This window comes from Barbus barbus, assembly GCF_936440315.1.
Source record: "Barbus barbus genome assembly, chromosome: 46".
Lineage (NCBI taxonomy): Eukaryota > Metazoa > Chordata > Actinopteri > Cypriniformes > Cyprinidae > Barbus > Barbus barbus.
In genome coordinates, this window is record NC_136724.1 from 11,633,939 (window position 1) to 11,650,066 (window position 16,128).

The window sequence follows — 16,128 nt, forward strand, 5'->3', positions numbered from 1 at the left end:
ACAACCTCCCCCCTAGCGAAAACAGTCAAGCTGAAGGACTAAATCAATGTGAGAGATGCTGCAGACATATTGTGCAAATAATTTCTGGCTGATGCAGCTTTCATACAAGATAGGAAGAATCATATCAGATATGACAAATTATAATCTCCTGATTTAAAAGACAGAAAAAGCATGCAATGTAAAAAAACCTGGTTATCTTTATATAAAGATTCTGGGTTGTCTTCTAAAACCCCTTTATAAGCATGACTGTGCTCTTTTAACGAATCAGGTTTTCTCCTCCTTTCTGGATATAATGTGGTTCAGCTTGATAAGCTCTAATAGGGGCATGTAATTAGACTCTTTGCATTGAGGCTGTCTCTGCACAAAGAGCTCCGGCAGGTTCACCACCGCATTTTATTAACTTGACAGTTTAACTTTAAGGGTGAAAAAAAAAAAAACGGCTCAAATGAGCCCAACAGCAGTAAACACAATTACCCACTTTAAAACAATACTGACACTAATTAGGCCACCAATGAATTACTTTAAAGTTCATGCTTTATCTCAAATAACACCGCAGCGCTTAGGAAAAAAAAAAGAAGATAGCGACCTGACAAAATATTCATAAATTAAATTAGTTTAGAAAAATAATATGTATGTGTTTATCTGTGTTTGTTTTCATTATTAAGCATATTTAATATCCATGCCATTTCAGAATAAAGATAAAAATAAAATGTAAAGAAAAAAATAATTCAACCCACATGACAAGATGTGCTGATCTGAGAGTTTAATAACTTTTAATAATAATAATAATAATAATAAACTGCAACTAAAGGACACAAAACATTTTAAGTTTTGTTAATTCAAGCTGCAACCTTGTATATCTATATCTATCTATTGTATGTATATATATATATATATATATATATATATATACATACATAAATACACAAATCTGAATGGATGAAAGTTTGACACAAAGTCATATGTGATTAGATTTGAAGCAGATATGTACAATTAATGAATTAATGAATAAAAACACTCTGACACCCTCCTCTTGCATATTTCATATAATACATTAATAATAGACTTTTCATCTCAGATAACACACTTTTTCATAAACCCTTTAATATAAGGTATGAAATATGTTTTAATGTTTTAGCGATTTCTCTGAGACAGCACATGTCACAGTTTTAAGTCTGGATGTCCTGTACAGAGCACATTCAGGGATTTTCAGAGATACCAAATGATTGGATGTTTCACCATGACCACTCCCTCTCCTTGGTCTTTAAATATGGCTGATATTAATTTAGTGATCAAGTGTAACACCCTTATGGAAATATGATAATATTTTGTATTTATCATTTAAATCTGACTAATTGTCAAATTGTTTGTCATAAATTAACACCTCTGGAAAATATTATGAGGTTTCAAATCAAAATGTGAACTTCTGTTATGAAACAGGACATCAATTTCATACATGTCCACTGTCCACTTAAATCATGTTTATTACACATTTTGGGAGACACAACAAATGAATAGAGAAAAAATTATATATCAATATTCCTATGAAATATTATATATTATTATGAAAATCTTGCTAATTATTACTCCCATTATTGCACATATTTGTTAATTCTATGTTGCCCCAAAGGCACATTAATATGGAAATTAGATATAGTTTATAGCTACATTGTATGTATGTATATGGAAAAAGTAGTTTATGGCTATCTTACACACATTTTGCATAAAGAAAAAAAATATCTATATAACAAATATCTTTCATAACATAGTTGAGAATCATCTTTATATAAAGTTTGGTATTAAAAAAAATAAAATCGATTTGTGATTAAAACAAAAATCCCACTGTTTTTGCATTTTCAAGTCTATTCATGACTTTTTATAAAAAAAAAAAAAAAAAAACTTTTTAAAGTACCGATGTCCGCTACAGAGGACATGGCATACCGTATTTTTCAAAAATGTATTTTTCATTTTTTTATTATGCTCTAAACAATATAATGACATGACAAAATACTAAATTCACAAAACTGTTTTTTTCCCCCTGGTAGTCAGGAGGATATTACATTAATAATATCTCTCACATTTTTTTGTGTTTTTGTTTTTAAATGAAAGGTAGAATGGTGTTTTTTTTCTCTTTCTTCTCTAAATGAACAGGTCTCATTCAGTGTTGGTATTTATTTATTTATTTTAACTAAGTATTGTGAAATTTATGTTGTTTTGTCTTTTGTGAGAAAACGCATATGGAAACAAGTCACTGAAACAAAATTTCCCCAAAAAGGGAATGTATAAAGTTACTAGGCTACTACATTTCTAATAATACAGTTCAATAATTAACTGAATGTATAATAAATAATATGGTACATATCCTACTTAAGTTATCAAACCAATATTATTATGCCATATAGTAGCCTATATATCATTGTTTGCTGTCCAACAACTGTGAATTCACGTATTTATATTGGCTATTTCACAAATTAATAAATAAATAAATCCCAGTCCAGACGTCCTCCTCCCTCTTGTTATCCTTTCAGAATATTTTCCCATAATGCAACAGTCAACAAAGGAAGAGGGAGAGAAACGGGCTGTAGCCAAAGTGGCTAGCTAGCTCTAAAAAAAAGAGGAAGAGAGAAATGGGGCTGTCATGAAACTTTAAGGAATGTTTCTCTCATCAAACGGGCAAATACAGCGGAGGAAAAACAGCCTCGGCTCTTCACGTGCATGAGATGATGACAGACCACGAGCAGTGGGTGTTTATGTAGTTAAGCAGTTCTTGTTTAGCTTAGCAGCTAGCAGTCTATTATTAGCACGCTAATGCTAAATGCAACCCTCGTCGTCAGATTCACAGACACGTTCGACCCAGATCCATCTTTCTGAAGCAGGAAAGGGGGATTCAGCTCTATTTAAAGTGGTAAGTGGACATAATTTGTTGTATTTAACGTTAATATTTACACTCTCTATTTGTGTCGGATACGATGAAGGTCCCGTAGCATGCTAGCTAAGTCAGAACATTTCAGGCCTGTTCATTTTAAGGGATAAAGTTACAGAGTTTGACGTGACAGTCTAAACTTAAAAACATATTATAATTTATTCATATTTACAATTTTTTTTTAGTTCTGTGTTGCTTTATGGTTGAGTTAGATACAGTCGTATCAAGCTAAATATGTTGATAAAGGCCTGTGTCAGTTCTGCAGTGAACTGCTGATTTTTGAGGAAGACCATGAACGATTATAAGTAAGTAAATGCATTCAAAGCAATATTTTTTGGTTTAAAATTTTGTGTTTGTAAACTGGTCTTGGTTAGCCTTCGAGATTGTACCTCGTGTTGATTTGAACATAGTAAAATTCAAGTCACACAATAAACATCAAATGTCAGATCTGACAGTTTTGTAACATTATCCCCCGGTTTCACAGACAAGGCTTAAGCCTAGTCCTAGACTAAAATGTAAATCTGAGCTGTTTGAACTGAAAGAAATTTGCAATGACTGGTCTTAAAATATATCAGTGCAATTTGTTTTGGCTCAAGATGCACGCCAGTAAAAATTGCTTAAATGTCTTAATTGAACTATGGCCTAATCCTGTCTGTGAAACCGGGCATATATATAATATTTTAAACCCGGGCATATATATAATATTTTAAACCCGTGCCACTAATATATTAGGTTACACGTTTGAAATGTTAACTTGGACTCATCTGACAGCCTACCATGACATCCAATATTTTTCAAAGTAAATGTTTGAAAAGTTCAATTAATTTTGTTTTTGTGAATAAGCATTATCAGGGGTAGACAATAAGGGAAATTTGCCACTGGCCCTCTGGGCCAGTGTCTTTTGAAGTTCACTGGCCCAGGTCAACGCGTCGGGTATTGATCCCAATAATCACGAAAAAGAACAGTTTGCTTGAACAACATGAATAAATTTTTTTTGCATTTTGCATTTTTTTGGTTTAGTGCAAAGTGCAGCAAAACTGTGCAAAAACATGAAACAAGTGCAAATAAACCTATTGCATAGGATTCATTCTCCGTAGTCACACAGCAATTCATTATATTATGTTCATACCATAGGTTTCATACACGTTAACTTTTCTCTAACTTACTTGTCTGCATATGTGGGCATTGATCTGCAAAGCTCACAGTAAACCTCTTTTTTTTCTTGATTGTAGCCCAGCTAGGGGTGGGCGATATGGGAAAAATATCATATCACGATTTTTTTTAGAAATATCACGATTCACGATTTTATCACGATTCTTTGTCATGTTGGTTTTACAAGTTGTCTGAGCATTACAGCCAAACTAGAAAGACAAAGCCTTTCAAGGTAACAAAAAAAAAAAAAAAAAAAGACATGGCAGATATTTAGGCCAAAGTGGGCGAAGATAAAAATCTTTGTCATCATTCTATCTTTCTTATTAAAAAATAAGAACAAAGATACACATTACAAAGACACATAATATACAAATAAAACAAACAGTGCTTTATTTTCAGGTACAATAGGTGTATTTCGCAGAGCATTCAATGAAATTTAATGAACAAATATACAAATAAAACACTAGATAGACTGATTCCTAAAGCAACTGTATTAAAGTTTTTCAGTCAAGAATAGTGGGTGATTTTTCTCTTTGTGTTTTGTTGTTTTGTTAACGTTAAATGAATAGTTCCCCCCACAACTAAATATTCTGTCATCTGTCTGTCAATTCTGTCATAATGTTGTATTTTTATATCATCATTTACTCAAAAGTTGTTTTAAACCTGAATGAGTTTCTTTCTTCTGCTGAACATAAATGCTATTTTGAAGAAGGTGGAAAATCAAACAGTTGCTGGTCGACTTCCATAGGATTTTTCTTTCCTGCTATCAAAGTCAATGTAGACCAGCAACTGTTTGGTTACCCTCATTCTTCAAAATATCTTATTTTGGGTTCAGCACAAGAAATTAATAGTGGTTTGGGACAACATGTGAGTGAGTAAATAATGACAGAAATTAAATTTTAGGGTAAACTATCCCTTTAATGACAGTCGACAGCATGTTTAGTGTCCTGTCCCTTTAAGATCTGCACGCATCTAATATACAGGCACGCATCCGTTTCTCTCTTAACTATTTACTTTCATGTTAGAGATAACCAACTGAGTCTGTATGTAAACCTTGTGTGTTTTGACAGTATTAGCGCAAAAAATAAGTTAGTTGAGTAATCAGGCGCTGTTAGACAGGCTTTTTAGTGTGTGCTTCAGGTGTATGCGCTCAGAAAAAGCGCACGTCAGACCAGCGCGCGAATGAAACATTTAACCAGTAAGGCTTGTGTGCAAATAATGTACTTTTGCGATCGCAAATAAGTGCAGTGTCCTGTCAGAGTAACTCTACTGCTATATGTCGTGTTGTACAGTACATAGAGACGGAGGAGCCAGAACTGTATTTGACATAATGTGTGCTGTAGCACGATTAGGGGTGTGCGATATGACGATTTTTGATCGTGGACGATAAAAATGTCTCCACGATCTGCTTTTGAAGAAATATCGTAGTATCGCGGGATGATATCTCTCCCTCTCCCTCTCTCTCCCTCTCTCTCTCTCTCTCTCTCTCTCTCTCTCTAAAAAAACAAAAAAATTTATACGCACAGCATATTTTAACCATGTAGCAAACCTTTTTAAATATTTTGATAAATTACTGAAAAAAAATGAACATCCCTGATAGGGCTGTGCGATTTGGGGAAAATATGTAATTGCGATATTTTTGACACAGATTGCGATTTGATTTGCGATTTTAAATTAGCAAAGTCAAGCTCCAGCTCAATAATGTGCAGCACCGTATGAGTATCGTTACCCTGCTGAAAAAACAACAACAACAAAAAACAAACAATTGAAACCATCACAGAAATTCTTACAGTTTCCATAAAAACCATTACAAAATTCCTTTTTGTTTTGGGCATTATTCCAATAGGAATTACTGTTGTTTTATTTGGTTGCCATTTGCTAGATTACATCCCACCAATAGAATGCATCAAATACCAGTAGACACCATTATAGTTTACATTAAAACCAATACAATTCCCATCATAACCCTTAAATCCATTACATTTTCTATTGTGTTTTGGGAGGGGTTCTACTGTTTTTTTTGTTTTGTTTTTTCTGCAGGGAAGATTATAATGGGATTACTACTTTTACAGAATTACTGAATTTCACAGGAAAGATTTGTTTATTTTTTATAAATAAAGAACTATTTCGTTAGTTAATTATTAAAGTATTACATGTTACACGGGCTGATTTATTCATTTTTAAGTATTTGGGATTTTAAGAACAAGTGGGAAATGTGCTGAATGTTTCATTTCATCCAAGTGAAATTGGCAAGTAGTTATACTTAATTTACATTGGTTTTAAATGCAGAGCCAGGCGAGAGTTGAACTTGACACAGGTTGCGCGCGTGCATCAGGCCTCGTCCATATTGGCAGATGCGCTCGTGCGGAACCGGGCGCGAGACCGTGAGTATGAAAGAGCATTACGAGACAGGCTGCGTGTAAACGGCTCGTCCGTGAGATGCGGGAGACGCGCAGCGTGGGGCAGAGCGGAGCGAGTATTCAGAGACACGGCTGTGTGTGCGATTTTCTGAATTAGCGAACATGCATTATAAACTTATTTCAAATTAATCTGTTGGGGAGATAAAATGTGTTAGAGAACGATCATGTAGCCTACTAATAAAAACATCTAAAAATGTATCTTTTATTCTCCAGTACTGAAAAGCAGATATGCTCTTGATATGTGTTGTGACGCAGCTCTTGCAAATTACCTTAAAGAAAATCGGCCCAAAAAATCGGCATCATATATCGGCCATCGGCTGCCCTGATTTCTAAATATCGGCACCGGCCAGAGAAAACCCATATCGGTCGACCTCTAGATTCCTGTGTGTCTGCACTTTGGCTGTGGTCAAAATACAAGTCCCACTCTTGACACTTCTCAGCCACACAGAAAAATTTTTTTTTCCAAATACTGGCCGATATATCAGATGACTTGAAAAGTCATGATAAATCAAAAAGAGTAAGAACTCTGCATGTTTTTTTGGTTATTTCACTTTTTATATGATGTCTTCTCTCACCTTTTGCAGATGATGAAGGCTTTGGTGTTCACATGATTGACATTTCCCAGTCACATGGCCAGACTCTGCGGTTAGCATCCTTCGGTCAGCAGATAGGACCGTCCCATGCCCTCACCTGTCGGGTGTACAAGGATGAAGAAGATCAGTCTGAAGACGATCAGAAAATCACTTAACATAAAGGGCAAAGAAGATGGGGATTTTGTCATGCTCCAGCAGCCATCTTTAGCGGCTGAGTTCACCAAGGATGACTCTCTCTTTGGAGGCTGTTATACCAAAGGGCTGGTAGGTTGCGATCTTAATGGGGAGGATGAGAAGGGTCATAAGAACCGATCGAAGAGCGAAAGTCTTATGGGCACTCTAAAGAGGAGACTATCTACCAAACAGAAAGCGAAAGTCAAAGGAGGCTCCACCACGGTGGGCTCTGGAGATGATGACGACACCTTCTCTTCCTCGTCGGTCCCGATAAGCTTTAATGAAGTCATAGCCCAGCGGCCCTTAAGATCCTCGTCCCTCCGAAGCCATCATTACAGCCCTTCTCCATGGCCTTTCCGCCCAGTCGTCTCTGAAGAGGCTTGCATCAAGATGGAGGTGAAAGTCAAAGCTATGGTCCACTCCCCCAATCCCAGTCCCTCCCTCAATGGCATCAGAAAGGAGTTCCATGACATCCAATTAGAAGGTCTGTTCCAGGATCAGAGCGAGTCTCTGAAGGACATGGATGCTCAGAGTGGCAACTTGCATTTGAACATTGAGGATCACGTGCCTATTGGACTCACACCTCAGGACTACATCCAGTACACAATGCCTTTAGATGAGGGAATGTACCCAGATTCGTCCCAGTCCTTCTGCTTGGATGGTCCCTCACCAATGGAAGTGGTCGATCAGGTCGAATCTAGCTCATTGCACGTGGATCAGGGCCCGGATGACCACGATCTCATGCCATCGGACATTCTCATGGAGCAGGCGGTGAACGGACACCTTCCTGGTACTCCGTCGATGCTCCTTTCCAACTCCAGAGCCGACACACCTTTATTTTCTCCCTCCCTGTCACCGCTTTCCAACAGCGATATTCCAAGGACCCTCTCCGGGTTCAGTGGTGCAGACTCTCATATTGTCGAGAGAGTGAGGCACCACCTGAACTTTGACCCCAATTCCGCTCCCGGTGTTAGCAGGGTGTACGATTATTTCCAAAGCAGCGGACCCATGGTTGTAACAAGCCTTACGGAGGAACTTAAAAAACTGGCCAAGCAGGGTTGGTACTGGGGACCTATAACTCGATGGGAGGCTGAGGAGAAGCTCATCAACCTTCTAGACGGCTCTTTTTTGGTGAGGGACAGTTCAGACGATCGCTATCTCCTCAGCCTAAGTTTTCGGTCACAGGGAAAGACACTTCACACCAGGATTGAACATTCGAACGGCAGATTCAGCTTTTACGAGCAGCCAGACGTAGAAGGTCACACTTCCATTGTAGATCTCATCGAGCACTCTATAAAAGACTCTGAAAACGGCGCGTTCTGTTACTCCAGATCCCGTCTGCCGGGGTCCGCCACGTACCCCGTTCGCTTGACCAATCCCATCTCGCGGTTCATGCAAGTCCGTTCCCTGCAATATCTTTGCCGCTTTGTTATCCGACAGTACACGCGGATAGATTTGATTCAGAAACTGCCTTTACCAAACAAAATGAAAGATTATTTGCAGGAGAAGCACTACTGAACGGACTGTAGTGGGACATGGTAGTAAATTGCACTTTTTGTTGAGTGGCGCGTTCTTAAAACAGTTTACATATATGGAGGTCAGGTGATCAGTTGCGTAGGTTGACTATCCGATCTTCCCACAGATATATGCGGTTAATTTGTTGTTGCTCAGATTCAGTGTTTTACATTTTGCAGGTCTTTTCGGAGCAACGTGGTAAGTCTAGAAACCATTTAGGTTTGGGATGCCATGCCTAATACACATTCATTGTTTATATGAATATGTTTTGCAGTAATGCTAATACTCTTATCAAAGCTTGGATTTGAGGATTGGATGTTGCATTAATGTGCTTCATTCATCAATAGTTTTGCTGTAGTGTAAAGGTGTGGTCACATTGGCAAAATGTTGTGAGCAAAAGAGGTCTATTTTCAATAGTGAAGCACAGCTAACATGGATATCACTTTCAAACAAGCATCTTTCTGTTGGTCAATGTGGCGAATCTGTTGTGAAATCTGCGTGAGGAAATCTTTCGCAACTTGTGTGAAATTCCCAATTGTGCCGATTCCTATTGAAATGACTGGGTTTTCGCTCATGAAAGTTCTCTGAACAATGATGTATGTGATCGCACCTTTACAGCAAATTAGTTTTTCTCTGGAAATATGATGTCAGCCATGTTTTTGGCAGGTTTTGATAGTTTTCCTTCTACAAAATCGGTACTTTTAATGAAACTTGCGAATATGCTGGATGACTGAATTTTGGTGGAATACAGTTATCACGTTCGACAGACAACTTTTGTAAGAGAATAAATATTTATTTAGGATTAATGTTCTACATTTATTAGAGGTTAATAGTAAAACATTTATTCGTCCATTAGACTTTTGTAGATCTGTGCAACAACAAATTCGGTTCAGTCAGGTATGAGAAGGCCACAAAAGAAAGGACTGTGAATCACATCCAAAACAAATGTTATAGAAGAATACATGCAGAATGCCACGAATCTGTGACGTTATACAAAAAAGGGAGCAGGTAGAGAACAAAAGAGGTTTTGTTTTTTTATTTACGTTGTATGGTGTGGTTCATACAGTATTCTGTTCTGTCTAAATCATTTTTGGCTCATGTACATTAAGCAAAGGTTTCTTATGGTTCATGAACATCTTATGTGTCTTGTATAAACACCATTTAAAGTATTTCATATTCTAGCACTGGAATGATTGCCGTCACTCGTTGTTGTTGCTCTGGTTGAGAGAAGAAAATAATGCTAGGACTTGGTGACAACCTACCCAAAACCTTAAAGCACAGTTTTATATTCACTTGTTTATACTTGAACCATGAGCAAACTTTCAATTAATCTGCAAGTATCCCAAAGGAATTATGCATTCATAAATATTAGAGGATTTTTTTGCCGAACGACAGAAGGCTTTCCTCACCCTCTGTCTTCCATAATAGCAGCATGTCAGCCTGTCAATATTTCATAAACTCTGCTTCAAGCCAAAAATGTTGCATTCAGACATTTGACAATTTATACACTGTTGTCTGTTTTGTTTTTCCCACACCGCCTATCCTTTTTCCTGTCACCTGAAAGGGAATTATCTGTTGCTTTTCTTTTGTTTAAGAAGGCTTCAAGATAGGAAAGATTGGATGCTCGTCTTTTGTGAGAGTTGGTGGTTTTTGTGCATTACTTAAATGATGCTGGGATGAATATGTCATGAATTGGTTCAGTCGGCGCTTCTTGGTTTTGGACTGCATTGGGATAATCAGCAAACAGGGGGCTTATAAATGTCTCTTTATTCTGGCATATTGAATGTGTGTGAATCAGAGCCAGAACTTTCTATTTGCGGTTTCGCACCACACATGGTCTAAGGCTTTTAAGGGCCTTTTTTAAAAAGTGCCAACTGGCGTTCACAGAAACCGGTGAACAATGCCGCGGAAAGTATTCTTGTGACACCTTGGGGAGACTTTGAAGGTTAGCTGTCAAATAAACACAGTTTGCCATCTTTAATATTCATTAGTGAAAACATAACCCATAGAGTTCATTCCTTCAGTGAAAAATGTGTTTGTTTTGCGTAATGCATATGAGGGAACAGTTTGAGACGGAAATTGCTCCTTAACACACCCGGAAACTTATTTTAAATGCTGTATCTATGTGTTTTGGTAAAGAATATGATGTTCGTGTTTATTTGTTGTATCTGAATGGGCAAAACTGCCATTTTCCAATTAAATGAAGGGTTGTTGGATGTCAGAATCACCTAAATTGTGTGTGTGTGAGAGTGTGGTTGAGTAAGCAACAAAAAGAGGAATGTTTTATGCAAGGCACAAGATGAACGTTGAAAACGCGTTTACCAGAATGTGGAAGTCGACTAATGCAAAAAATAAATGTGAACTGAAGTGACCGCAATGTACATTGAATTTCCTTTTGTTCATTTTTTTTTTTATTCCCAGATGTGTGGCGTAATTAGATAAACACTGAACATGTTCAGTGTGTGTGTGTGTGTGAGCATGTGTTTAAAAAAGAAAAAGTTGCCGGGACTCCATCATGTTCAATATCATTTTCATGACCTTGTATGTATGCCGTTAGATGTGGCTTGTTCAGATTGCTGAAGTATTTTGAACCGATGACAGTTGAGCACTTAAAAAGCTTCACTGAAATATCTATTTTTCTGATCCATGTTCTGTTGTCCTTGTGCTGCGAATGAAGGTGAATGTTTACATGATGTATTTAGTTCAGATTAGTTTCTCTTTGTTTATATCTCTTGGTACAATTTTACATGTGCTGCTTTACGATTATGATTGCCTTTTTAATTACAAAACGGGGGAGATAGAATGCCACCTAGATATAGGCCTATGTATTCACAATGACTCTGGTATACTCTTGAGAAAAAGTCAGATGCAAAAATTGTAGTCAATGTTTTTAGTTAGTGACGATAATGCTCTGAATTCAGTCCTTTTTGTCCAAAATGGTCTGCTCACTCCAGTTTACATGGTCAGTTTTCCAAAGTCAGTTCTTGTTTGTTGTTAATTTGAATTTAATGAAAGTGCCAATAGTGTTTTCTTGCACATTTGGATACAGTTAAAACATTTTTGTATCTGTTGGTATAAATTATGAATAAAATGTTATTCAAAGCTTTGATCTGTACTGTCTTTTGTTCATTCTTTCTTTCTCAGGTAATTAATAGTAATTTAAATATTTATTTACTTGTGCATTTAGATGTTTATGTAGATATTTAGATACTTGTGTAGATGTTTATTTACTTATGTATGTAGTTAGATATTTTAGCTGTTCAGTGATTTAGATATATTTGTTTATTTAGGTACTTAACCAGGTATTTATTTAGATATTCATGGAGATATGCACATGTTCATATTTATTGTTTAATGTATGGTTGACAATTGCTTTTGGACTTTAATTTTTTCCCCCAACTTTTGTCAGGCATACAGTATTTGGGGGTGTATTTGTACTGTTTGGGTTCCTAATGATAAAAATACAGACTGCTTACAGTTCTTGTCTTTAGGCTTTAAAGGAACAGAATTGTTTTTCTTTTTCTGGGTGCAAGATGTTTTATTCATGGTAAGGTGGTGTTAAGTTGTCACACTAGGATGCCACCCTCATGAAATAGCACGTCCTTTTAAATGTGCTGAACTGAGTGAGTTAAACTTTCAGTGCGAAAAGAAGAGTAGGTTTGCTTTGATATACAGCGATTATTCAGTTCTGTTTCAGGATGTAATTGGTGTTATGGATCCATCATGTTGTGTTTTTAAAGCCTCCGTCTGTTATCCACCCATTGTTTAGGTAAGAACTTCTTCCACGTTGTTCAATACATATTTCCCATACTGTTGGGACATTTTTTTTTCCTGAGTTCAAAAATTGATTTAACTAAAGAGTATTCATGACTGACTACATTAGCTAGATGCTGTTGAGAAGCCTAAATTAAATCTGAATAGCTCCCTAGATTAGCTAGTGTTACGTCAGTTTCAATTAGAGTGATATCACTGTTCGGTTTGTTTTTTAGTGGGAGTGTTTCTTTCTCTCGTAAGTGATCAATCAAATGTCTTATTTCTTAGATTTATGATTTAGCCTTGCCATCTGGTCCTCTGCATGAAGTTCCATTTGTCAGCGGATGATGAAGACAACTCAAATTACCTAGTGAACACAGCTATGGCTTTAAAATGGCGTGGCAGAAGGAACTTTGTGAACCTCCAGCATAATGATGAGACCCAAAGTGCCTGCTGGCACCAGATGTTTTTATTTGTGGGGTACTAAAGGTTCACTTTTGAGAGCAGTCTGTGATCCAGTGCCAAAGGTCTAATCACCGCTGAAGTTATGGGTAACCTGCACTCATGACTTTGATAATTAATCAATTAATGGATTTTTACATTTTTTACTTTGGTGCATTGAGGTGGTTCTGGGTTACTGTCAGTTTGTTTATTGTTTAATGTTTAATTTGCTTTCTGCACTGTAAAAAAAAAAAAAAAAAAAGTTGAGAAATCTGCTGAAGCTGCTGCCTTGAAATTTTAAGTTGGCTCAACTTTTTTTTTTTTTTTTTTTTTTTTTTTTACAATGTGTGTCAATTTGTGTGTTTGATGCTTTTTAGATGAATAATTATTTTTATGTTGGTCACTAATCAATAAAAATTAATCACATTAAAATTGTATGCTATTTTTTTATAAATAAATTAAAGATAAAACATTAAGAACTATCAGGGATTTTAAATGCTACAAGTGAATTTAGACATATATAACATTGTATTTTAAATGGATTTTGGGGAAAAAAAGAAAATAATTATGGTATATGTTTTCACTCAGAAATAGCTAGCGAATTGAGTAAATAATGACAATGACAAAGAAATGGCAAATACACATTTAATATGTAATTTTGAAATAGTATCTTTTTTGTAAAGCATACTGTAATATGCTTTATTTGCTATTAAGCGTGATCAATTAAATGTACAATATTTTTAGATGCACACTGAAAAACATTTGCTATAGAAACATTTTTCACTTCAAAATTTATAGTACATTTCATGAATAATTACAAATAAATGGCAAGTAACACTATATACAATTTTGTAATAGAAAGGATGAAATAGTATTTTCATCAAATCTACTCCAATAAAGTTTATTTACAACATCAAAAAAAAAAAATCCACAGTAGATGTCCCATTTTGAATGCCTCAAAACAATATTTTATTTAGAATTGACATTCTACGTTTTTGCTGGGTATTCTGAGTTGTTTTTAGCATGTTGCCATACGGTTGCTAGGATGTTCTGGGCAGTTGCTAGGTGATTGCTTATCAAAAGAGCCCAAACACAAGTCTCCATCTATTCAGATTTGAGTTTCTTTTTGTTTAAACTATTTTTGGACATGCAATGAAAGTCATTGGGGTCCAAAACAACATTAGACCCCACTGACTTTCACTGTATGGATCAAATAAATCCTTTTTTGTGTCCCACAGAAGACAGAACGTCATTCAAGTAATGCTGACAGAATTTTCACTTTTGGGTGAGCTAACCATTTAAGTATGAGAAACAGACACTAATAAACAAAAGTCAATTGTCATTCAAGCTGGAACCCTGCCAAATAGAGTTGCAGAATTTGGCCTTTATTGCACCAACCGTCACATCTGGTACCTGAAGGACAACAGGTGACAAAAAAATAAAGAGAGTGAGAGAGAGGCTCCAGCAGTGTTATGGTGACAATATTCTCTTCTCCCAGCGATCCGTGGATCCTCATGTGGCAGAGAGAACAGGTGGTGCCCATCAGGAAGTGGTTGGGGAGAACTCTCTGTAGCCGTACTTCAAGGAAGAGCACCCCACTATCAGTCCTTTAGAATCTGAGCCATACTGTTAAAATCCTAGCAGGTGTTCCTTTGTCAGGTTAGTCTCTGATAGAGTCTCAGGAGCAGGTATCTTTGGCATGTGTTCCCTTTGCTCCAATCCAAAGAGTTTCTTTCTCACGACACCACCGATGGAAGCTTCACGGATTGCACGATCACTCGCAATCTATGAAATAACACTTTACATTATAGCAACTGTGAGAATATTATGGGTAATAAAGTTAATTAATGTGAACAGTTAGTAGTAATGTCTAATATTAATTATGCAATAGAGGGATAGCTCACCTGTGAATGAAAATTCTGCCATCATTTTCTTACCATCATGTCGTTACAAACTGCATGACTTTCTCTTTTTTTCAGTCTGTTCAGAAGGCTTGGAATAAAGCGCACAAATCAAATGTGGTCCACTTTTGTGGTGCTTTTGTGTCATTTTTTATTGCATGGAAAAAAGGTAAGCAGTATTTTCCAAATCTTTGCTTTTGTGTTCCACAAATGAAGTCACCCAAGTGAATAAAAAAAAAAAAAAGTGTATTATATAAGAATATAACCCCCTCCCTTGTAATTTTCAGATAATATAATAATGAAGATATAAAAGGCCACTTAAGTGTAGTTAAAGACCATGCACATGCATTACTGTTCCTTAACATACTTAAGTACACTTGTACAAGTGCACTTTTTAATAATGCCATATTAAATTTTACTTTACTTTTGCTACTACTTTTTTTTTTTTTTACATTTTACTTTTGTTTTAATAATAATAATATTTTAATATTTTTAATACATTTCACATATTTAGATGTATTGACTAACTGTAACAGTCATTTGAACTGTAGTCTTTTACTTTTAAAGTTAATATATTTTATTTCTTATAAATTTCAATTGCATCATTAAATATGTAATTGCAAATATATTTAAATACATGACACATTTCAGTAGAAATTACTTTAATTTAGTTTATCCGAAATGTGTGTCAGTATCAGCAGCACTTTAAAGATAAATAAATACATGACAAGCTTAAGTGGACCAAAAAAAGCTCTTTAAAGTTGCCAGTTGCATTTGATATAAATTGAAACTAGCACGTTTTCATTTAATAGCATTTAACATGCAATGTGTCCAAAAACATTATTTTTGCCCTTAAGTATATTCTTTTAAAGTATATTATTGCTGTAATATTAATATTCTTCAATAAGCTCTTTAAAAGTATTTTAAAGTGTACATCTGGAAAAGGTCGGGAAAAACAAAGCAAAGCAAAGCAAAGCAAAACCAAAATAAAAAGGTTGACAGAATTTTCCAGTAGCCCCTCACTGCAGAACAAAGATCCAGGGGGGCGGGGTTGGATCCACATCTAGGGGGTGGAGATGGGTAGGTTTAGATCAGGGGGTGGAGGCGGGTAGGTTTAGGTGTATGTAAGGTGAGAGGAGTTGGATCTGGATTCAACCACGCCCCCTGCATCTTGTGTTCTGCAGTGAGGACCATCTTGAATTTTCACTTATAGGGTGAACTGTCCCTTTAAGATCATGTACTTCATTAGTATTCTT

The 16,128-nt window shown here is 36.0% G+C and overlaps 1 protein-coding gene across 1 annotated transcript; it reads left to right on the top strand.

Annotated features, from left to right (window-relative positions):
• The first annotated feature begins 2,549 nt into the window (after positions 1 to 2,549).
• Positions 2,550 to 11,884, top strand: LOC306865200 (suppressor of cytokine signaling 6-like). The gene is made up of 2 exons (XM_079409667.1): positions 2,550 to 2,905; positions 7,080 to 11,884. The coding sequence occupies exon 2, from the start codon at positions 7,176 to 7,178 to the stop codon at positions 8,778 to 8,780; it is 1,605 nt and encodes a 534-aa protein (XP_079265793.1). The 5' UTR covers positions 2,550 to 2,905; positions 7,080 to 7,175; the 3' UTR covers positions 8,781 to 11,884.
• The last annotated feature ends 4,244 nt before the right edge of the window (positions 11,885 to 16,128 follow it).

Coding starts and splice junctions, on each gene's coding strand:
- LOC306865200 (XM_079409667.1), top strand. CDS start 7,176: ATGCCCTCACCTGTCGGGTGTACAAGGATGAAGAAGATCAGTCTGAAG.